The 23586-nt window shown below is 35.7% G+C and overlaps 2 protein-coding genes and 2 long non-coding RNA genes across 8 annotated transcripts; 1 reads left to right on the top strand and 3 right to left on the bottom strand.

Annotated features, from left to right (window-relative positions):
- Window positions 1-279: 279 nt before the first annotated feature.
- Window positions 280-1065, bottom strand: LOC125201333. Its single transcript, XR_007172876.1, has 2 exons — window positions 687-1065; window positions 280-379 (listed from the first exon to the last, which is right to left on the bottom strand). It is a non-coding gene; the product is annotated as an uncharacterized LOC125201333 (long non-coding RNA).
- A 31-nt stretch (window positions 1066-1096) lies between these two features.
- On the top strand, window positions 1097-2875 carry LOC125201332 (ras-related protein RABA5b-like). Its single transcript, XM_048099396.1, has 2 exons — window positions 1097-1544; window positions 2447-2875. Exons 1-2 carry the CDS (start codon window positions 1217-1219, stop codon window positions 2749-2751), a joined length of 633 nt encoding a protein of 210 aa, XP_047955353.1. The 5' UTR covers window positions 1097-1216; the 3' UTR covers window positions 2752-2875.
- Window positions 2876-3242: 367 nt separating this feature from the next.
- LOC125201120 lies at window positions 3243-9571 on the bottom strand. 4 transcript variants are annotated; one of them, XM_048099055.1, is made up of 14 exons: window positions 9162-9571; window positions 8560-8669; window positions 8056-8118; window positions 7770-7953; window positions 7531-7635; window positions 7335-7453; window positions 6685-7258; window positions 6394-6459; window positions 6123-6199; window positions 5271-5549; window positions 4716-5052; window positions 4473-4622; window positions 3768-4301; window positions 3243-3534 (listed from the first exon to the last, which is right to left on the bottom strand). In XM_048099055.1, exons 1-14 carry the CDS (start codon window positions 9423-9425, stop codon window positions 3346-3348), a joined length of 3051 nt encoding a protein of 1016 aa, XP_047955012.1. In that variant the 5' UTR covers window positions 9426-9571; the 3' UTR covers window positions 3243-3345. The 4 variants fall into 4 exon arrangements, with proteins under 4 accessions (XP_047955012.1, XP_047955014.1, XP_047955013.1 ...); XM_048099057.1 differs by having other exon boundaries at window positions 7770-7921; window positions 8056-8107; window positions 9162-9296; XM_048099056.1 differs by having other exon boundaries at window positions 8056-8107; window positions 9162-9296.
- A 3656-nt stretch (window positions 9572-13227) lies between these two features.
- Window positions 13228-14874, bottom strand: LOC125202001. 2 transcript variants are annotated; one of them, XR_007173017.1, is made up of 3 exons: window positions 14595-14874; window positions 13515-14491; window positions 13228-13437 (listed from the first exon to the last, which is right to left on the bottom strand). It is a non-coding gene; the product is annotated as an uncharacterized LOC125202001 (long non-coding RNA). The 2 variants fall into 2 exon arrangements; XR_007173016.1 differs by having other exon boundaries at window positions 13515-14504.
- Window positions 14875-23586: the final 8712 nt, after the last annotated feature.

The following is a 23586-nucleotide window of genomic DNA, read 5'->3' on the forward strand; positions in this document are numbered from 1 at the left end:
GGTTTACCAATGAGCATGGAGTGCTCATCCCAGCTCATCTAATCAACTAGCGTCCAGTCATGCCTCCAATGATCACACCCTCTACACCATCATTGATCTGTTCGTTCATTAAGGCGTCGCAGGCCATAAGGTCAAATCCACCATCCGGCAAATAAGGTGTTTTAACGGCACTAATCAACCTAAGCGACTTTATGTCATAAACATTAGTCTTGCAACTGGGAAGTTAACATCTTGCTTATAATCTTTAGAGGTGATGAAGAAGTAGGTTAAAGAGTAACATGTTTTAAGCTTCATAGCTAAGCATTGGAAGATGAAAATTGGGGATTACAGCTGCCTTTGATTACCCCCCATTTTGGGGATCCTTCATGCGTTGTTAAGACTGGCATAAATACAACTCAACAGCATTACTACTCACAGAAATAGAGCAGAGCTACAATATGATCGCATTATTTGTCACATCCAAATCCACATATAAAAGCATCAACATCTAGGAATTCGTATTTCTATACATATATCAGTAAGAAATTTTCTCATATAATACATCTTCATCTTGGTTGCATACTTATTTTGCTTCCGATTTCAACGTCGAAATTAGAGAGTACAGATCGCACCACTATTGAGCAGCTTTGTAACTTTGCAAAGTGAATCCAAATAACAAAACTATATATCAGTAAAAAATGTCGTACCTCGATAGCTAGCATTGAGGAAATAACAGCCGGCAGCCGAAGCTATTGCAGAAAATTTGAGAGAACTGAATGGTACAAATTGAGAAATAACGTGACGCAATTTCACTTAATTCGGCGGTGGCTGTAGCTCCGCATCCGCCGGAATGATTGGTACTTTGAGAGTAGCACTTTATTTGAAAACAACTAAAAAGACAATTTACCTTGCGTGAGCGCGGCGGCGAGATTTTTATTTAGGGTTTTAGTGGTTTAAATATAATTCCCTAAAAAAAAAAGTGGTTTATGGTAATTATAATATAACGTCGAAACTGATAAATATTTTACTATTTGTTTGGCACAACTGCCAATAATTATTGTATAGGAATTAGGAATAGGATTCTTCTTTGCATGCGTATCATTATTTTAATTAAATAGAGAAAAAAGAGACGAATTTATGAATCCTTGAATTGAGCAGCACGCCGCCAAAGTCCACTACAGTCCACACTGTTTCTTTCTTCCTTGAATCGCAAATCAATCGAAGCACCTTTTCGTCTATGGCGGAAGAGAGTGGTGAAGAGTACCTGTTCAAGATAGTGGTGATCGGCGATTCCGCTGTGGGGAAATCGAATTTGCTGTCGCGGTTTACTCGAGATGAGTTCGACCACAACTCCAAGGCCACGATCGGAGTAGAGTTCCAGACGCAGGTGCTCGAGGTCGACGGGAAGGAGGTGAAAGCGCAGGTGTGGGATACCGCCGGCCAGGAGCGATTCCGCGCCGTCACCTCCGCCTATTACCGCGGCGCCGTCGGAGCTCTCGTCGTCTATGATATTACTCGGAGGACTACTTTCGATAGCGTCAAGCGTTGGCTCGATGAGCTCAATAGTAATCTCTCTTTCTCTCTCTCTTCAATGGAATCTGGTTAGAATTCAAGTAGAAAATCAGAAGAAGAACAAAAAAGTAGACTGTTGAAGCTTATCAATTTGCTCAGTTGGATTTATTCTTCTAGCCTACAATTATTCATTTCTCTATATGCAAATTTATCTTTAAATTCTCCACTTTCTACATATGTTCGTTTCTGTATGTGCGAATCTACGACTATCCATAAACATATAAGCACATTTTACTTGCATTCATGTTGATTGCGAATATCTATTCAAGCTAATCAATCATCAAATCTAAGATAGATACGTTCAATTCACCTTGCATCGTGATCTTAGCACTAGAATATTGCAGTTTGATTATCTATTTTGCATGATTAGAACATTGAAGCTGAGATCAGTGGGGATAAGTTCTTGTTTAGTTTTGATGATCGTAGTACTATTTGTACATGTTAATTATAAATACGCCAATTTACTACCGCATGAGTTTCCTTTTTCCCTCCATTGATAGGAAGGTAGTCTGCAGCCATACTCGATGTTCAAGCAGACTAGAACATTGCAATTAGCTTTATCTGGTTTGCATTACTAGAATACTGAAGTTGGGATTGGTAGAGGTCACAATTTCTTGCTCTGTTTTGGAGATAATGGACTGTCACACATCTTATCTATATATCTATACGTCGAACAGCTGATTCACATCCAGTTTTAGTTGAACTTTTGCCTTGTGGATTAGTTTTCCTTGTTCATTTCGCCCTAGCTCCTATCCCACGATTCTCAACGTTTTAGTGATTATCTTGATAGTTTTGGCACCTGTGTAGCTGTTGGTGTTTTGGTGTCTTGGTGCTAGATGTTCGGTCTTAATTTCTATCTTAAGTGACATTCTGATTTTTCTCGACCAAAATGCAGCTCACTGTGACACTGCAGTCACACGGATGCTTGTGGGGAACAAGCGCGACTTGGAGAGCATCAGAGAGGTGACAACAGAGGAGGGCACGGAGTTGGCTGAAGAAGAAGGGATGTTCTTCATCGAAACATCTGCCTTGGATTCGACTAACGTGAGCAAGGCATTTGAGATTGTTATCCGTGACATCTACGAGAAAGTGAGCAGGAAAATCCTCAGCTCCGACTCGTATAAAGCAGAGTTATCTGTCAATCGTGTTAGCCTTGATTTATCGAAGCAGAAAAGCTATTTCTCATGTTGTTCAAGTTAGGTTGATAAGTGTGGGAATGCCTCTTATTTATTTCTCTGTTGCTGTACTGGCTTATATGTATCATTTATTTTGTCACAAAAGGAAAATAGCATTACTATTTACATATATAGTGTTGATTATTTCAGTCTTGTGGATCCTATTCAGTTTACCAATTGTGTCCAAGTAATAACTAACAACTTCATTTCACTGCTTTTTTTGGCCAATTTTGAAGTATTCTATTGTCCTCCCTTTATAAGTGGAATGAGAAAGTTAAGCTGCGTGTAAAGTGATAGGATTCACTAAACTTTGACTAATTTTATGCATAAAATATTTCTTTTTTGGACTAGAGCACTTATACAGGGACAGCTCAATAAGATAAGCTATACTACTAATGTTTTAGTATTAGTAAATAAGATTCTCATGAGCAATCATTCATTCATCTCCATACTAAGAAAACCAAATGCTTCTGTGCTTACTTGCCTAATGAAAACTCGTGTTACTCATCCAAAAAATTGAAGAATTAAATTAAAAATAGATTATATATGGATTATTCGTGTCTAAATATGTACAAGGAATATATAGCATCTACAAAAAATAAATTCGACAACCTACTTTTCATGGCTTCCTTAAGGCCGAGGCTGCTCCCAGGACAACTGCCAATAAGATCCCAACTCCGGCTCCAACAGATGCGCCAACAGTTGCTGCACCTAAAGTATTCGACTTAGCTGCTGCATCTCGATCTGCTCTTCCAGCAGCTGCACGCTCTCGTGCCAGTTCAAAGAAAATCCTATCTCTAGCAAGTTCCTATAGAGTAATGAAAGAAATTAAAGCAAAGAATCAAAAATGTCCATGATCAAGTAGTTATATACTTCTTCACCGTTTTTAACTGAGTTATTATACTTTCGTTTGTATAATATAGTAGATAAATAGATCCTAGTACTTCAATTCAGAAAAGTATAAGGGCATAAATATAAGAGAAAGATAGAAGTGAATGGACTCCATTAGAATTTAGGCACCAAAATTCAGAAAAGTTTTACCTGTAAGGCAGCTTCCTCATTGTTTCGGAGCACACGATGGACAAGCTGACAAAGAGATGTTACACCATCAACAGGGAGAATTGATGGTTTCCTTCGGAAAGGTCTCCGAACAAGATTGAGTGGGGCAAAAATTAGCCTTCGGCCGACAGATTTCCTATCAGGGACTGTGTCTTCAGCACGCCATGATAGTTCGACCCCTACTGAGGTGGGCATTACATATGGGCATGAATTGACAACCTCGGTTAGTGTAGGAGAGGCTTGATATGCCTGTAATACGCCATTAATAGCTGTCTTTTGCTGGTGTGCACTAACAGAGAATTTGTTTGTTATAGCAAGAACCCAAGGGATGCCAACAGTTTTAGCCTCGTCTAAGAGTAGTGACAGAGCTGGTTGTGGTGATGCATTTGATTGGCCATACCGGGGTATCCTATGAGATAAGTTGTGCACAAGAACAACCAGATCCGTTTTCTGGCTAAGATCACGGATACCCTTCCACAATTCATCCCTGAAGTTTGAGGCTTCCAGATTCAGATTCTGTACCAGAGAGAAGGTGGACTTGATAATAAGAAATAATAAGAAAATCATGCCGCTAGATAGTTGGCTTAGCAACTTGTACATGAAATGCTAACTACCTAATAAAAGAATAGTTCAATTCAACTAAATGAATTCAAACTTATACATGCTAGAGCAGTTATAGGTAAACACCTGCAGATTCACTCCTGTGGAATCTGAATAGAGCAAGCCACCAGCAATACCTTCCCGGACATCAACATCCATAGGAAAAGCGTCAAGGCTTGTCATGGTAGTTCTTCCTTGATTCAAAATAGCCTTCATAAGAGAGGTTTTACCGGCACCCTACAAGATACACAAGCTTCAATGATTACAAAATGATGGAGAAAAAAAGAATGCTTCTCAATGCACAAAACAATACACACAATTTTCAATCACCTCAATGCCAATTAGCCGCACCCTGCGTGTTCTTACATGAACCTCTTTCGCAACAGTAGAAAAATCTGTTGTACAAAATACAACAAAATCACTTAGGCCATCAGGATGGACAAAGTTTTCCTCCATTTCTAGAGACCTGTTCTTCAACTTCAGATCAACAGAGTTTGGATCAATGGAAAGGAAAGCAGGCATCAATGTGTCATCACATATTTGATGTTTTGGTGGTCGTTTTAATGGAGCTCCTATAGTTATTCGCAACCTCTGCATCTCTTGTTGCAATTCATGTTGTGAAGAATATGTTGGTGGAGAAGGGAAAGATTCCACAGTAGTTGAACACCTGGTGGATCAATCATGGATGAGTAAATATTCCAGTGTTGTGAAATTGCCTTGAAAAGAGAGTCGCTATAGATTAGTAGTCATATGCCACTTATTATACATTGAGGGGGCAAGGCTCAACCAGAGAAATAAAGATGAGACTGAGAAGCAAACTACAAGTGAGACGACATATGATTCATGAATATTGTAAATAGGCAGTTCATTGTTCAAGAAAAATACCATTTACCATTCACTCGAGCTTGAATCAATGTACATTGATGTAATCCAAAACCAGATACATCTACTTTCAGTTGATCTCCGTTCTTCTCGCTTGGAATACCAGTCCATCCCAGAGGAACCAAAGAAGTAGCCGCCCGGATTATTGGAGAGTCAACAATATGCCCAAGTTCAACTGTGCCAGCAACTGAAATTCCTAGCCATTTTTGCAATTGGGGAAATTGCAGGTCTTGCTCCCCCAAGAACGAAAATGCATTTTCGTTTACGTATTGTTCGTAGATTCTGTAAGAAATAACAAGTTATAGCAAATAACTAATTAACTACAGGATTCCATGAGAAAATGACAATTTCTATACGATTGAGTCAGTGGCACGTGTGACAATGAAACAATGTGGCAAAACTAAACATACGGCCTCAAATGTTTTGAAACAACCATATTATTTCAAAGATATCAATAGTTGTTTTTCGTTTGCGCAGAGATAGAGATACAATTGCCAATTTTCAGATGAACAAACTTTTTAGCCAAGGAGAGACTAGAAAAGATGACTTGAGAAATACAAAATATTACTCCCTTCATTCCTTGTTAATTGAGTAGTTTTTGCATTTTGGGATGTTCCGAGATAATTGAGTCATTTCTATTTTTGGCAAAAAAACAATGCTCCGTACAATTTCTCTTTCATACTTTATTCTCTCTTATTTTATTCGCTCTCCACTTAACACACTAAACATCTCTTTCTTAATCTCCGTGCCGAAAAAAAAGACTGAATTAAAGGGAGTACTTAATTTTTAGGGTTGACAAACATAACTGGAAAACAGCAACATGGGGAAAAGGAATACCGAGGTTCAAAGTAATACCTTTGAAAGCGGGACCTGTATGATTTCATGGAATGTGACTGGAAACGCTCTTTAACTTCAGCAAGTACAGATCTCACCTGAAAATGACAACTTTTTAATTAAGTTCAAGATTGAATGGCTATATAAACTGTATATGATGCATTTTATAATTAAGTTCAGGTTGGATGGCTATATAAACTGTATATGATACATAATCGTAAGGTCCAAAAGCTCCTGTAGAGGAGCACGAAGAGACGTCTACATGGCAGATATTAACAAGCACTCATCTTACCGATGTCAATTTTGAGTATTCTGAACCCGATAGTGATTCCACAGATGAATTTCCCAAAAGATAAAGCTGTTACAAAAGAATGCAACACGGTTGATTAAGAAATCATATATTGACAGCATCTGAGATTCAACATGTGGTTTTAGATGCATGTCCATATTAGTGAATAACCATTTCGTATAAATCAAAAGAAGCCAGACTTACAAGGCTCAATTCAACAATCATAGTTAGGTTGCCACCTTAATGAGCAAACAAGAGAACAACAACGAAAATGTAATCAACCGATAGTCTTACTTGACCAAATGGTACATATGATGGTAAGGAAGGTATCCTGCGCCATCTTCTCTTATCCCCAATGCTAGTATTACTAGCACCAGATGATTTGTCATTCTTCATTCCTCCAGTTATGTCTTCACTTTTATTGGGTAAAGGCCGAAGAGAAATGCCGTCTGAACTCTCCTCTATTTCAAGAGATTGTGGAGTAGTAACTAAGTCATCGATAGTTGATGTAGCAGAAGAATCAGTGGCAGATGTTTCAATTGGCTCAACTCTATTTCCTTTATTAGAAAACTGTCTCCGAAGACCTTCTATAGGAACAAGTCTAGAAAGTCTCCAAAAAGAATTCTGCACTGGACCCAAACCCAGAACCAACTGCTCCCCTTCATTCTCTTTCTGTCTATTCGCCTTCTGCTTCTCAAATCCTTCAACATATTTTGACACTGATGGTGAAGTTTCAGTCGTAGCCAACCCTGTTGGGTTCTGTGAGTTATAATGATGAAAGTATGCGGGGGATAATATTCGAGGCACCAAGTCTTCAGGAATGCAATAGGTCTTAAAATAGTGATGCCATCCTCTTCCGTTAACATAGCTGAAAGGAAACATGTCAGAATTCTTGCAAGCAAAAATTAGTTAATAAAGAACAACATATAGATCGGTAGACATACTCTCTAAGAGCAGCATTTCCCACTGGCGGCTGGGAGAATGTTATACACTTCACTTGTATCTTATCCGTAGATGTAACAGCGATGACTCTCAAAATTGCAAGGGTTGCCAAAACAGCTACCTAAAAGAAAATTAGATTAACTTCACCCAGTAACATAAAGGTAACGCGAGCTAATTTTACATTAGCGACAAACTTACTGCTCCACCAAGTGAGTGTCCACATAACACCAGTTTTCGTTTCTTTTTCTGGGCTAGCCTGTATAATTCCAATGCAGGAATTCCTTTAGCACGAGCCATGAATCCCTAGTGATGGATAAATATTATTAACCACAAATGAAGCATAAAAGAAAAGGTAGCTTCAGCAGTAAATAAAGGGGCATCCCCTGTGAATAAGAGATGATACATATCAGTATAAAAATGTAATGTCATAGAAGTACCCGATGAACGGCAGGTGTTGGGGCGGAATTTGTTGGTTTATAGTTGGTTTCGATATGTATTGTGCTGTTCTCCCCATTACTCATTTGACCATCAGTTTCTGTAAAATCCATTCTATTTATGTCTTCCGTTGTACTGTCGTGGAATATGGCACCTTGAAATATATTTGCATCAGCCATGATATCCCTTTGTAACAGGTAGCAGCAAAGAGAAAGCAAAGCACAATTCAAGCAATGATTTCAGAAAGAAAAAAAAATATCTAGCCAAAAGTATATGCACCATACTTACTTGTACCGCTTGGTCCCAATGAAGGAGGCAAATAAAGTGTCTCCTGCTTCAGCTAATAGATACCTATGAATTAGGATCAGAGTGAAGCTAAGCAAAAAAGAGAACTTATACACCAGTATGTGGAGAAAATAGAACAATAATAAGAAAGCATAAACATGCCTCATGAAAAAGGGCCGTAGAGCGTAGACAATTAAATACTACTCCCTCCATCCCGGCTAAGATGATACATTTATTAGTTGGCATGGGATTTTAGGAGTTGTTGGTTAATGTGGTTGATTGGAGAGAGAAATAGTGGGTGTAAGTATTAAATGGAGAGAGAAAGAGAGTTGAATATTTAATTGGAGAGAGAAAAAAGTGCTTGGGTGTATTAATTGGAGAGAAAATGTGTCATCTTGGTTGGGACAAACTAAAAAGGAAAGTGTATATCATCTTAGTTGGGACGGAGGGCAATGAACAAATGCATTCGAATAAATATTCACCAAAATAGCATGTGAATGTACACACCTGTGAGGAACATGATCTGAACATGGTTGGACACGCTCTAAGGATACTAAATGCCCTCCAAAGTCGGCCTTAAATTTGTTCACCGCCCGAAGCATCTCAGCAGCAGGTCTCTATCAAGAAGAGTATCAATTTCAGAAACTAGATAGTACAATCCCAATTCACATAAAGAAGATAGGTGCAAAAAAATTAGTTTCAATGCTTCGAGATCCAAATCTGGAAACTAATATGGAAGGTCCCCTGAACACAATCTATTGAATGACAGAAATACAACTATATATGGTATACCACGACCCGAAACTTCAGCAGATGATTGTGAAATCAAATAGTGCTTAGCAACAACGATACAAATTCCATTTCTTCACAAATCATACTACTATCCATTTTAACGAAAAATGGACTCTTAAACCTCATTACCGGGAGTAAACCAATAAATTAAAGTATCTGAATGACAATGCACTGTGATGTACCTCAAAACAGAAACCATATATATGCAAATTAAAAAAGGAAAAGGAGAAATCAAAGCACCACTCCTAGTTCACCAGATTTTGACCAAAACTCAAATAAGTCGAAACCAGAGTTTTAAAAGCGACAATGCCAAGCACCTTGTATACACACTCGGAGAGGACCATGCAGCACAAGATTTCCTGCAAATCGGAGAGCGTCTCCGCCTTGAGGGCGGCGCAGAGCTCATGCCATTGCTTCTTGCGGCGGTCGAGCTCCTCCTGGAGCCTCCTCTGCTGCTCGCGGCGGCCGTCCTGCCAAGGCCACTTGACAGTGATCCGCCATGGCTGAGGCCACGTGACCTTGAGGATTTTGGTGCTGTGATCTCTGATCCAAGTCTCCACCCTTCTGTGCAGCGTTTCCATCGCCCATTCAATCAATCTGAGACCCTAATTGGATTTAATTAGGGCAGAGACAGAGAGAGGGGGGAAATGTGGCGGTAATTTGCCTAATTCATCAAAGGGAATAATGCCCGAATCTGTACCTATTTCTAATATCTAGAAACTAGAATTCTGAATAACTAAAATTCGTATCCAATAATCGAATTTGACGAGGTTAATCCAGCCCAAACATAGAGTCGGTTCAAATATAAAATTTATAGCACTATTCAAATTAAAATTAAAATTAAAATTAAAATAATCAGTTAGACCTAATCGGGCTGCTGGATTGTTCGGGCCCATACAATATGCAAGTCGGCCAATATGATTGGATACTGAAATTTGAAGAAAATAAATATCTTAGGATTTAGTTATATAGTTTTCAAGTTTCTTGTGGGTGAGTGTTTTGGCAATCCAATTCGGCCAATGCATGGATAGTTGCAATTCAACCTCTTTTTTTAACGTTTTTAAGTTTACCTGACTTTTCGTGCAGTTTCATAATATTTCTCACCAAAATTGAATCTAGTTAGATAGATTCTACTAGCTATTCTCTAGGTATTACGATAGTTATGCAAATATGACAATATCAATATGGTTGTGCTCCCACTTTTATATCCTGATCAATGGCTACATGGCAGACACAGGGTGAAGAAGATCATTTATGAAGTGCTGAAGGAGACTAAAGTTATCAATATGGATGCAAAACATCAAGGGTATATTTTGCTGAGTGATAGCTTTCCCTCTTTATATCCATAAAACGGTGATACTCGAGAGTGGACCTTTATGGTAAAATTAGTATCACATCCGTGCGTTGCACGATTCTTTCAATTTTCCTCATGCGTATTTTACATCATGAAATAATTCTTGAAATGATAAACATATCATCATACAAAATCCAAAAGCATAAAATATATACCAAAAATTCATTATATAAATATATAAAATCAAATATCACTTGAAAATTTAGAGGTGGCCAAACCCAACCGGACCGACGGTTAACCGTCGGTTCCCAACCGGCGGGTCGAAACCGGAACCGGAACCGAACGAGGTTCCGATTCAAAATTCGGTTTAGGGTTTATAACGGGCCGGTAACGACCGGCGGTTAACTGGGAAAATGTAGTCGTCGCCGGTAGGTTCCTAGGGTTGCAGGCGTAGGGCTGAAAACGGTCGGAAAACCGTCGGTTTGTGTCGGAAAACCGCCGGTTTCTGACACAAAACCACCGGTTCCCGACGGTTCAAGGCTAGGGTTGCAGGCGTAGGCGTAGGGTTGCAGCGTAGGGTCTGAAAAGGTATCGGAAACCGCCGGTTTTCGGTCAGAAACCGGCGGTTTTCGACCTTTTTCAAAGTCTCTTTGGATTTTACTATAGAATTTAAAAGTTATAACTAAAAGATTTAAATAAAAAAATAAAATAAGAACCGGAACCGGCCCGGAACCGCTGAAAAACCGGCGGTTAGTAACCGAAACCGGCGGTTAAACCGGAACCGGATAACCAGTATCCAGGCCGGTTACGGTTCAAGCATTCGACGAACCGGAACCGGCGGTTTTTGAACCGTGGCCATGTCTACTTGAAATCAACAAATTTGTAAAAAATATTGCTCAGTAAATTCAGCAAAAAATTCTCAATAAAATAAAATGACCAACTGATTGGAATCAACAAAAAAGCTTATTACTACTAATTAAGAATTAATCTACATCGATCTTCTCTTCTATTCCAATATGCCTTCATCTTCCTTCTAATCTCTCCCAACCTTTTTTATCTGCTTGCCTCCTTTTTCGTTCATCATCTTCAGCCCTTTGATCGCCCTATGTTGCCGTTATCTTCTCCATCATGTCGGATTGACTCCAGCTATATAAGAACTTCAAACAAAAAATAACAAAACTCTCCTCTTCTATAACCCTACCATTTTGTCATAGAACACACGCAATGACAATTGTTTTGTCGTCGGGCTTGGCCATCTCAAAAACGCGTATATATCTCATTTTGATGACCGATGGAGTATTGCTAGGCTATATAATTCATTAAGGAATGTGATATTCATATGGAAAACAATGTCTTGTTGGAGAAAATTCAATAATAGAAAGGGAAAAGTCAATGAAAAAGTGAGTAAGAAAGTATCAAATTAGACATATTTATAGAGGGTTTAGGTATATATTACGTTACAACCTCTCAACCAAATTAGGCTAGTGAACTTATTCGGGCATTTCATTAATAATTACTTACGCTGCAAAGTCTTGATAGGAATTAAATTTAAATTAAATTAAATTAATTTTCATGAATGGAATTATACATTGATACATGCTATAATTTGTACAATAATTATAATAAATTCACTTAATTTAAATTAGTGCCTAAAACCATATAACTTCCCATTAATTAATAACGGCATTACTTGAAATTAAATTGAGTAGTAATACTAATTCCTTCGTCCCACAATAATTGTCACTCTTAATCTATTATTGCGGGCACAAATTTTAAAAATTGTAAAGAAAAGTGTGTTGGAAAAGTTAGTGGAATGTGAGTCCTACCTACCATTTATGATAAAAATGAAGTATGACAATCATTGGGGGACGAATGGAATATTATTTAATAAATTTGTACTAATTTAAAGCTGTTGGATATCAAATAATAAAATGCAATTCTAGAAAATATATAAAACTAAGAACCTTGAAAGAAAAACAACAGTAAAAAGAATATTTGAAATATTATTTAAAATTTACTTAAAAATGATTCGGCAACTACATTAGCAATCAACGCCACTCAAAATAATACTCTCTCTGTCCCATTAGAAATGAAATGTTTTCCTTTTTGGTATGTCCCATTAAAAATGAAACGTTTCTAAAAATGGTAACAATACTCTCTCTACTTTTTCTTCTCTCTTACTATACTCTCTCTTCACTAACTCACAAAACAACACTACATAAAATCCCGTGCCGAAAATCAAATGTTGCATATTTAATGGGACGGAGGGAGTATTAAATATATATGTAACAACATTAATTTTATTTTTTTGTTTTAGGAAAATCGATAATGGTTTTAGAAAAACATTTTATCAGTGAAGTTAATTTAAATTTTGTGATAATAATAGCATATAAAAAGTGAATAATTCCATTTTAAAGAAAAATGTTTTTCCATACATTTAAATTGTCCTTCTCGTTAGAGAATCATATATAATTATATTTTCTTGATCATATTATAGCGAAAGCGAAATTGTCTTGGTCCTCAAATGCTTGAAATTAGATTTGTCAATAAGACTAATTTTTTATTCAGCAATTAGTTAATGAAATGGTTTAATATTTTTAGGTGAATAAAACATTATTGAATATAAATGTACCTAGAAAAAAAAAATAAAATAGTTTCACTGGAAAATAGAGAGAAGAAAGTGACAAATAAAATAAACACCTACAAAACACAACACACCCACAGATGCAATATTAATTGTAAAAACACAAATAAAAAATAATTACAAACAAAACTGGCTCAACCTGTAGTTACCCATAAGGCCAATCACAATAAGATGGCTTATCATCAATCGATTTAAAACCCATTCAAAATACATAAAAACTAATTCTAACTGTAATACCCGCACCATTAGTTTGCTTTCGATATATTAATGTGGAACTAGAAATGTAACGTCCTCTCTTTTCGTGAAGTTTTAGTGGATCTCGAGCCTTTAATGAAACTTAATCTTTTTAGTTGCGAAGTAAAAACTAAAGAAGTAAGTGAGCAAGTTAAAACAGACTAAAGACACACTTCGGAAAAATAAAATGTTTCGAATGGCATTTCATGTTCAACAAAATGAACAACTAATGGAATAGGTTACATGGATCAAAGTCCTTAAAGAAAGAAAACAAGGAAAGGAAAATATAAATTGTGGAGTGCATTTCGGGCCTTTTCTCCAGGCCCAATTTAGGGCCCGTTTCGGGCAGCCCGTCGGCCCAGACATCAAATCCAGGCCCGCTCGAAGTGCAGCTAGGTGGGAGCTAAGATTCCTCTCTCACCTGCAAGATAAAAACAAGTTTTAATGGCCATGGGACAAGAGTAATTAATGGAATACTTATAGAGGGGAAGAAACAACCTTTCTTTTCCTATGAAGACCAAGGACTTACCCAAAAAGGGGGCAAGTCCAGCCTGCAAAGCCCTTCACTAATGCAGCACCTGTTATACCTAGCCACAATCAAACAATGGGATTTATTCACCAAGTACCAAGTACCCAAACTAGCCAACAAACTACATTAAGACAAAGGGGCTGCATGATCAGAAAAAGAGAGATATGTTGTGATATGAAGACAAGAGAGATCAGCCCCATTTAATTCCCCCATAGTACGCCAAAGCCCAGCCTATAAAATCCCCTCCACACCACCTTTAAACATCCTCCTACACATCTCAAATTTTAGCAACTCTAGTGAGAACGAAGAACAAGCAGTAGCAAGTTCGAGAGGAAGAAAACTGAGGTTTTAAGAGCTGATTTCCTCAAGGCAGCCGCAGCTTCAAGAGGTATTCCACCTCTAACCCTTCTCCCAATCAAATTTGCATATCAACCATGTAGAAATCAACCCAACGCATGTTAAAGCACGTATCTTAAACCTGGGCTGTTAGCTGATAAAAGATGTAGTATAATTATAGAATCATGGCAATAGAGACCTCTAGCAAGTATAGAAAATCATGTTTAAAGCTCAAGAACTTAGAACATTAGGATTTCCACATCATACAATCTGTAACAAGAAATATCATAAGCTGCTTTAGCCAAGATCAGTAACAGTTTATCATGACTACTACCCAAGGAAGATCAAGCTTAAGCACACATAGTCAAGACCTTCAACACCATATGACTACTACCCAAATTTCATAAGAATGCTCTAAGTAATGAGAGGGGCAAGAGAACTTAGCTGTAAAGCCGAAGGGCTGCCCCGACGACCACCGCGAAGGCGAGGCTACAGGGGCAGCAACGGCACTAGCGAGAACGGACAGAGAGACGACGGAGGGCGAGCTGAATCCGTCTTCGCAGGCGGTGAGCAGGGCGAGGCGGTGGCAGCCCCACACCCCGTTTCGTCACTAATTTCACAACCTTCACAAATTAATTTCCAAAACTTTTAAATCTAAGATTATAAATCCTTAGAAAATGAGAAAAAAAAAGGGGAAATGAAAAAATCCTTACCTTCTCGGAGTTTGGCGAGGAGGCAGAGGCCGGGGCTGGAGTGGCGCCGGGAAACTGCTCCGGCGGCCCGAGGCACGGAGGAGGCCGAAACCGCCGCCTGTACATGCACAGCAGCGGCGGCAGATCTGGAGAGAGTGGCGGTGGCGTGAGCGTGGCCGAGGAAGAAAGAGAGAGAGAGAGATGGAGCAGAGGTGGCGGATATGGTGCTCCGGCGACGGACAGAAGCGGCGATTTCCGTCGAGAGGGAGAGAAGAGAGGGATTTTGGATTAGGGTTTGGTGTGGGTTTGATTTGGGGATTGTGTTTAGAGGGAGAGGCCGATGGTTTTGAGAAGAGCGAGTAATTGGGCCTCCCTTATTTTTATTTTGTTGGGCCTCTTTAGTAATAGGTTGGGCCACCAATTAAATAAAGTATGGACTAAGAATTTATTTAAATCTTGGACTCTCCTATGTTATGGATTAAATAATAGTCCGCTAATTAATTCCACGAAGATAAGTCTAATTTTTCCGGAAAGTAGCAAGAGTGCTCAAATGATTAATTTTAAGAAATTACGATACGCTAACGATGAATAGACCTCGAGCCAAATTTTTAGTACTTAAATGAATGGCTTAGGAGGTAACACCCTCAAGTTAAGCGAATAATTTTTCGCAATTTAATTAAATCTACTGATTTAATTAATATTCATGAATTCTAGAACTCTTCTAGAAAATTAGAGAAAGAATAAAATGATCACGCACTTAGGATGCATTCATGTTTAAGCTTAACGGATATCTCAAAATCTAATTAAGTATCATTTTATTTCCTAAAGGGACGTCTTCGAACGTCATCTAAGACCAAGTTAAGGAAATTTTCGGAAGGAGCTTTAGCTTTTGAGGTGGGCATTCTTTCAAAACGTGATTTCAGTATGAAAATGTGAATCTTTGCTCAAGTATATTGTCATGACATGTTTTGTTTTATGATTACCTATCTGCTTGGCTATGCCAATTTAGTTAAATCGAATTCGGGTCCCAGTAGGGCCGCAAACCCTACTCGGACTAGTGTACACATGAGGGGACCGTGAGCTAACAAAGGAGTTGGCCGGTCCAGTGACCGTCGTGGAATGTGGCCACATTCCCGGTTCACATCAGTTTCAGATATGGTATATCTATGTTATGTGATTGCGCAATCAAATCTTTACTAAAGGAAAAGTATTTTAGTGACTCGGGTCTTTTAAGTAAAACCCCGTGATCACTCAACTGTGGCATTGACAATTAAAGATAGAACCATTTTTGGCAATGTGCCCACTGAGTATATCAAATACTCAGCCCTGCATGTTATTTTCAAATGTGCAGGTTGAACGTGGACGAGCAGGCGAAGGTGTTGGGACAAGCTTTTTTAAATAAGTAGTTAGGTAGCCCAAAGTAGCATGTCTTCATACGTGCTATTTTGTCTTGGACTCTTCCGCTGCAAAATCTAGAATTATGTGCTAGAAAGCTATGAACTTAGTCTTGATACTCTGAACACGTTTTGACTATGTACCCATATGCCTTTGATACTATTGATTTAAGTGATTTCATCCTTTTTATGTTTTCCCTTGATTATTGAGAATTGTTTAGTCGCGAAATAGCTACGCTCACTAGCACTAGGGAGTTGTGGTCGTGACACTAACAATCAACGCTCTCTTTGCCTCCCAACGTCGCTTGCTCTCTCTGTAGCTGTGACACAACCTCCAGGCGCAAACAGAAAAACAAATGCATGTTCTCTCACTCCTATATTGACTTGTACAGACATTGATGCCTTGGCGACATTGTCCGCTTTGTGGAATCGTCATCGTGCCATCGCCGAGTAAGTTTCTTTAACTATTTTCTATTTTGCAAATATTAACCCGAAATATCTGATCAAATATTTCTTTTCTTTCTGTAGGAATTTACAGATCCGCACCTTTTTAGAGAATGACATTTTGGGATTGATATTTAATTATTTATAATAGATTTGGTAGTGTTTGGAATTCTTCTTAGATGAATGATTTTTAGGGAGTGCTATTATCATTTATTATAAATTAAAGCAATGAAATGTTTCATCACTTTTCAATACTAAATTGTGTGATGACAATAGGAGTTTCTTTCCAATTAATGCGTTTTTTTTTCCAATTAATACTTTTTTAATTTTTATTTTGATTTGATGGTGGAACCAATAATTATTTGTAACTCTAGGCTGTAGGATTAATTTTAGTTTGCAGTTTTTTTTAAAATATGGCAAAGCAATAAGATGCTAAATAATTATGATTGGCAGTTACATCAAACTCTACTACTATTATTCTTTTAATTCATTCATAAGGTCCATAACTAATAACTATTTAAAATCTTACCTCAAATTTATAAATATTTAAAATGATGGTCAAAATTTGCCTTTTATATATGTATAGATTGTAACGGAATTATAAGACATTATATGCAACAAGGCCCATGTGAAAGTTGTCCTCATCGTGATATCCCAGTGCTAGGATCCTGTGAGATTTCTATATAAACTTGACACAAAAGTTTGTCTTCATTCTCTGTATAACTTTATTTACAAACTGACATTTTGTGAGGAAAAGATAAAAATGACAATTGAGATGAGATAATTATGGTGTGACAAACACGCATTTTGCATGTTTTTTAGGACTAGATTTGACTCGTTTTAATATCAATCATGCAAATTATGTTCTTAAATTGCATATGTTATACATTTGGTATTTTGGACATGTTTGTTGAGAAATGAAAGAAAAAGATAGAAAAAGTTGCAAAAAAACCAAGGTACAACAACCTCAGTTCAAGCCGTTTTCCCAACACTATTGAAGTCCAGTTAGTGATTAATTCATACCATTCTCTTCGTCTTTCGCGTGGGTACTTTGCATGACTTGATCAGAGTTCTGTGGAGAAAGTTATGACTATTCTACTAACATTACGCAATACAGTCAAAGCTAGCGGAAATTCTAGAAATGGAGAAATTATTGCCTGAATCTCTCATTTTAATTGAAGGATTAAAAAATAATATATTTTTAATTACTTGGAGAATACTTTTAACCGGAAAAATGGTATGCTGCACAAAAATCACACAAGTTATAATATCAACAAAAATCGAAAAGTTCAACGTGGTCATGTACATGACCAAACTATACATTTCTACATAATTTACTTCATCTGCAGATGAACACCAACACCACTTTCTATAAGACTAATTAGAAAGAACATCTTCCAATAACTAGCAAAATGCAAATCATACGGCGCACACATCTCAATTAGGCATTTTATCGAACAATTCTCTCGCTTCCACAATATATCCTAGGTGAACTAGCTTATTGGAAATTGCAGGGAAGGAAGCGACAGTTTCAATTCGGAACAAAGAAAGAAGCAGCAAAACGATGATATATTGTGAATTCTAATTCGAAATAAATAACATGGAGAGTGAATTGAGAAAATGAGTATATATGGAGTATAAAAATTGTGCGATGGGTTTTGATTTTCATAAAAGCAAAGGGAATTGGCAAGAAGGATGGAATTGGTGAGTGCGATAATTTCCCGGATAAATTGCACATTAACCATAGCGATCGAATTGAAGATCTTAATTTAGTTGTTGTTGTTGTTCTTCTATGATGGCGGTCAGAAAACTCTGGTGAAAACGTTAAAGATGCAGTGATAAGTTTAGAATTATTGTAGATTGGCAATGGGTATAGAAAATTGGTATAGCTTTTGAAATTAAGAATTGAACTAGAAAAAGGGTTAGAGACTTAGAGGTGTTTAGATATAATATCATAGAGAGAAAGGAGTGGTGACGTGGACCAGGCGCTCAAACTTGTCGCTCATTTGGAGCATAGCATAACATTTCTCCTTTTTACCATTTTAAATCTTTTTCTAGCATATAAATACTACATAACCTAATTCATAGAATTCATCTCAGAGCCTTCAATCATTCCCCCTCTCTACACATTCTTCCATACCATATTTCACACATAATTCATCCATCTTCTATTGAAACAGAGATCTACAGATCCAGGCAAGAGAAGACTGAAGATTGAAGATTCAACCTTGGGTTTTATCAATTCATTTCATATCTAGTACTTTTATTATTGTTTTTACTACTCTCGTCGTTAAACATACTTTGTAGTTTTTTTGGTGAAGACTGTTATGAACATGCATGTTTTGATTTATTGAATTGAATCTTTTCGTAGATTTTGTGATTGTTTTGCCTGTTCTTGTGCTTTTATTGTTCTTTTGTCTGGCTAACTTTAGAACTATGTCCGTTTAACTAGATTTATTGAAAGATATCTAGTTTTATGTGGTAAAATAAACGAGTACAACACATAGGTTTATCTACACTCGAGAGATGAGATCATTTATGAGGGCTTGAGACTTAGTAACTTAAAGAGTTAGAATCTAATCTATTGGAAGGAAACTTTGATAGTTAGAGTCTAATCTACTGCATAGGTGCACTCAAGAGATGACTTAACCTAAAATTGCGACTTTCCTAATAATATTGGAGATAGGTACATAAAAGTTTTGTGAGATTAATTATCACTAGGTCATAGTAGTTTGATCTTAAAACTCTACATTCTTTAGCCTGCTTTGTATTATTTGTTTTATGTTTTATCTAATTTGTTTATTTATGTCTAGTTTGTAAATTCAAAACCAAAAACTCTGTGTCTCTAGATAGTATATGAGCCAGAAATCATAGGTGGAGGGGTAAAAATACTAAAATACAAATAAATAAATAAATAAATAAATAAGTATTCAAATATAATAAAATAATATATTATAAATATAATGGAAAATATTTGGGTCTTGGGTGATGGAGAGAGCCTTCCCTCCGCAGTTGTCTTAAAAAAGGAAGACAAATTATATACAGGTTTTTTATTTTCTAAAATTTTATATTTTTGTATTTTAATTTGAGCCTTTCCTTCCGTAAGAATTAAGTCCACACTCAGCTCTAAATATGAAAAATTAAAAGGTAAAAAGGGAATCAGAAACTAGCAGTTGGATGTTAGTTATAATAGTTAGGAAAGAGCTATTTCTTGGCTCCAATTCCATTAGGAGCCCTTGCCATTTTGTTTTAGCTACTACTTATAGCAGTTAGATATACTAGATATACCATGCATGCTTATAGGCATTTTTTAGTGCTAATAAATAGTGCATCATGGTATTGTAGTTTCTTGTATTTATAGATATGAAATGATTATTCTAGTTTTTGAATGGATGGCTGGGATTTAAATCTACTTTTACACTGAGTGTCTATGATTGGAAGCACGCAAATTATGCTTTTTTTTTTTTCCGAATTTTGAATGGATGGCTAGGATTTTAATCTACCTGTGCTTTCTATAATCTCACCCAAGGTATTGCTCCTTATCATGCTCATTATGTTATTCAAGGCAAAGAATACAATATGGGTTATTACCTAGCATACCCAAAGGTTACCATTGTGCAAACAATTCACGAGCCTCGTACCTCAAAGACAAAATATTTTGCTATGAGGCAAGAGGCATGTAGAAAAGATGAATAACGCGCATTTGGTGTTCTCCAATCACGTTTCTCAATTGTAGCAGGACCAGTGCGATATTGGGATAAAGAAGTTATAGTGATTACATGTATAATTTTTCATAACACGATAGTTGAAGATGAGTGTGACATGAGTTCCCCAATCAAAGTTGCTAGACAAGCACCACAACCAGAAGTTGAGATGACGACAAATGAAGATATTCGATTTCAAGAGTACTTGACTCGGTATGCCGCAAAAGAAATAAAAATGCACATCTACAACTTCGAAATGCCTTAGTTGATCATTTGTTGGAAGATTTCTCAAATATGCATGTTTGAATTTTAGCTATGTGGTGTCCTATATTTTATGTAATTGTGACGTCTTTAAATGTATTTTATTTTATGTTTGAATGTAATTAAAATATGTTTGATGTATTTTAATTTCCAAGTCATCGTACTATATTTTTTTATTGAATGTGTAATATATTTAATATATATAAATATATTAATAGGGAGATTCATAAGCAATTGTATTAAATTATTTGGAGGGAACTATAAAAATGGTCCCTGAACTTTAAAAATATCGCCAGTAGTCTCTGGACTAAAGGTTTATCTCGAAATTGGTCCTTTTGACTTTTTTTTGTACGAAAATGCCCTTTTGGGGGGTTTTGAGGGTTTTGGGCAATTTGGTCTTTTTACACTTTTAACATTTTAAATATGATATTATTTCAGTTATGTACTAAATTTGATATTATTTCAAAATTATCATTCTTCTTCCCTTTTGTCATCCTTCACTTTGTTTCTTTATTTCAATATTAGATTTAATTTTACAAAATTTTAAATTTTAATTTTTAAATATCAATAAATTTTTTAATTATAAAAATTATTAAATAAAAAAAATTAATAGTCATAATCATTATTTGAAAGTGTATAATATTTAATCAATATGAAAAGATTTAGTTTTAATCATAAATATATCATATAACACGATTTATTCTGAAATAAATATGCATATAATGTAAGACTAATATAATTTTTGTTTATTAATTTGAAAACAATCAAAATTTACTAGTAATTTTCAACAAAAATACTCCTATATAAAATTTTTAGTAGAATCAAATTTTTAGTCAACTTCATAATATTCAATCACAAGCAATTATAACAACCGAACGAAGGCTAAATAGAATAGCTCTTATTTTTCCATCATGATTAATATTATTTGTGTGTACTTCTTCAATTCAGCTGAATATTATATTAAATAACAAAAATTAATAGTTTTAATCAATATTTATAGTGTCCATGAATTAATAGTTTAATTAAAAATTTTATTGATATTTAAAAATCAAAATTTAAAATTTAATTTTATAAAATTAAATATAATATTGAAATAAAAAAAATAAAGTGAAGGATGACAAAATGGAAGAAGAATGATAATTTTGAAATAATATCAAATTTAGTACATAACTAAAATAATATCAGATTTAAAATGTTAAAAGTGTAAAAAGACCAAATTGCCCAAAACCCTCAAAACCCCCCAAAAGGGCATTTTCGTACCAAAAAAAGCCAAAAGGACCAATTTCGTGATAAACCCTTAGTCTAGAGACTACTGACGATATTTTTAAAGTCCATGGACTATGGGCGAGATAAACCCATAGCCCAGTAACCATTTTTGTAGTTCACTCAATTATTTAATTATATTTGGAAAATTATGGATAAGTGTTGTAGGTAAGATTGAAAAAGTAAAAGTAAAAATGAATATGGAATATTTTTTTAGTTTAAGTTTGGGGTAAATGATTCGAGTAAATTTAGTATTGGATGTGACAAAAATTTAATGTAAATAATTGAAAATGACCTAAAATCTAACTCCACTTTTGGATCAAAGTGCCTTTTCAAACCTAAAACTAGTAAAATACATGACAACACTTCATCTATACATCTAAATGTGACAAATAAAAAATACCACTACATGCTCATAAAATAACGTATAAGCAAAACATTTCATAAAATTAAAAATTCAGTTTAAAAACAGTAATAAATAGTGTTTCAGTCATTAAACCATGAACAAAAGTTTACAAAAATGCAGATGCAAAGATAAAAATATTAATTTATTTATATATTTTTGCCGTCCCATTAAATATGAAACATTTACTTTTTGGTACAGAATTTTATGTAATATTATTTTGTAAATTAAACGGACAGAGAATGAAATTAGACAAAAATAATAATAGAAATGATGTTATTTCTATTTCGTGAAATGTGTCATTTTTAATGGAATGATCCAAAAAAGTTACGTTCATTTTTAATGTAACAGGAGTATTTTTTAGTTAAATTTCCAAACAAATTATGAAAGAGGATCAAAATCTCAAATAATTACTAAGTTTGAGATTTATTATTTCATTGTTCCATCTCCGACGAATTACGCATTGATGTGATAACGATTTAAAATATAGTAAAGGTAAAAACTGGTGCTGAACATATGCCCATTTTACGATTTTGGTCATAAACATTATCTTTTGAATTTTTAGATCCCAAATATTTAAACCCGGATCACAATCGGTAAAGTTAATTATTACGTCAAATTTTAACGGTCAACATTTTAATCCCGATTTTGACCAATTAAATTGTTAAATATGATTACTAACTCCCTAATAATATCCTTAATTATTTTAATAAGTTATCATTTAAAATACAAAATAAATAATATTAAAATTGAAAATGAGAAAATAAAAATAATCAATTCACGAGGGGAGCTTGGCCGTGTGGGGAGGGCGAAGTAGATCTGCGCGGCGTCGAGGCGGTCGGCAGGGGAGAGCAGCGGGATGTAGTCGTCGAAGTAGAGGCGGTCGAAGCTGCAGAGGAAGAAGGAATTTGGGAGGGGGAGGGGGGATTTAGGGATTGGAGCGCTTCGGTGGTGGTTGCGGGGAGGGGGAGACGGATGAGCTCTCCGGTGGCGGCAATTACGGGTCCGAGGGGAGGGGGGAGGGGGAATCGGAGGAGATGCATTGATTTTGAATTTCTAATTTTCTTTTTAATATTATTTATTTTGTATTTTAAATAATAACTTATTAAAATAATTTAGGACATAATTAGAGAGTTAGTAATCATATTTAACAGCTTAACTTGGTCAAAATCGGGATTAAAAATATTGACAGTTAAAATTTGACGAAAAAATTAACTTTGGACCGATTGTGATCCGGGTTGAAATGTTTGAGATTCAAAAATTATAAAGATAATGTCTAGGACCAAAATCGTAAAATGCGCATATTTTCAGGACCAGTTTTGGCATTTACTCTTTAAAATATATGGACAACATACTATTGGGCAAAACAAAAACCATTAAAAAAAAAGAAACAACCATTAGTTAAGTTCGAAATGACATTATGTCTATGTGTTTTAAACAGACAATAAAATAATTGCAAAAATCTCAAACTCGCCAATGTATTTTTAAAATTTTGAAAAATATTACAAATCAAAATGATTTAGTAATTTGTTCTTTATCACTAT

Source organism: Salvia hispanica, chromosome 1 (genome assembly GCF_023119035.1).
Source record: "Salvia hispanica cultivar TCC Black 2014 chromosome 1, UniMelb_Shisp_WGS_1.0, whole genome shotgun sequence".
NCBI classification, from domain to species: Eukaryota; Viridiplantae; Streptophyta; class Magnoliopsida; order Lamiales; family Lamiaceae; genus Salvia; species Salvia hispanica.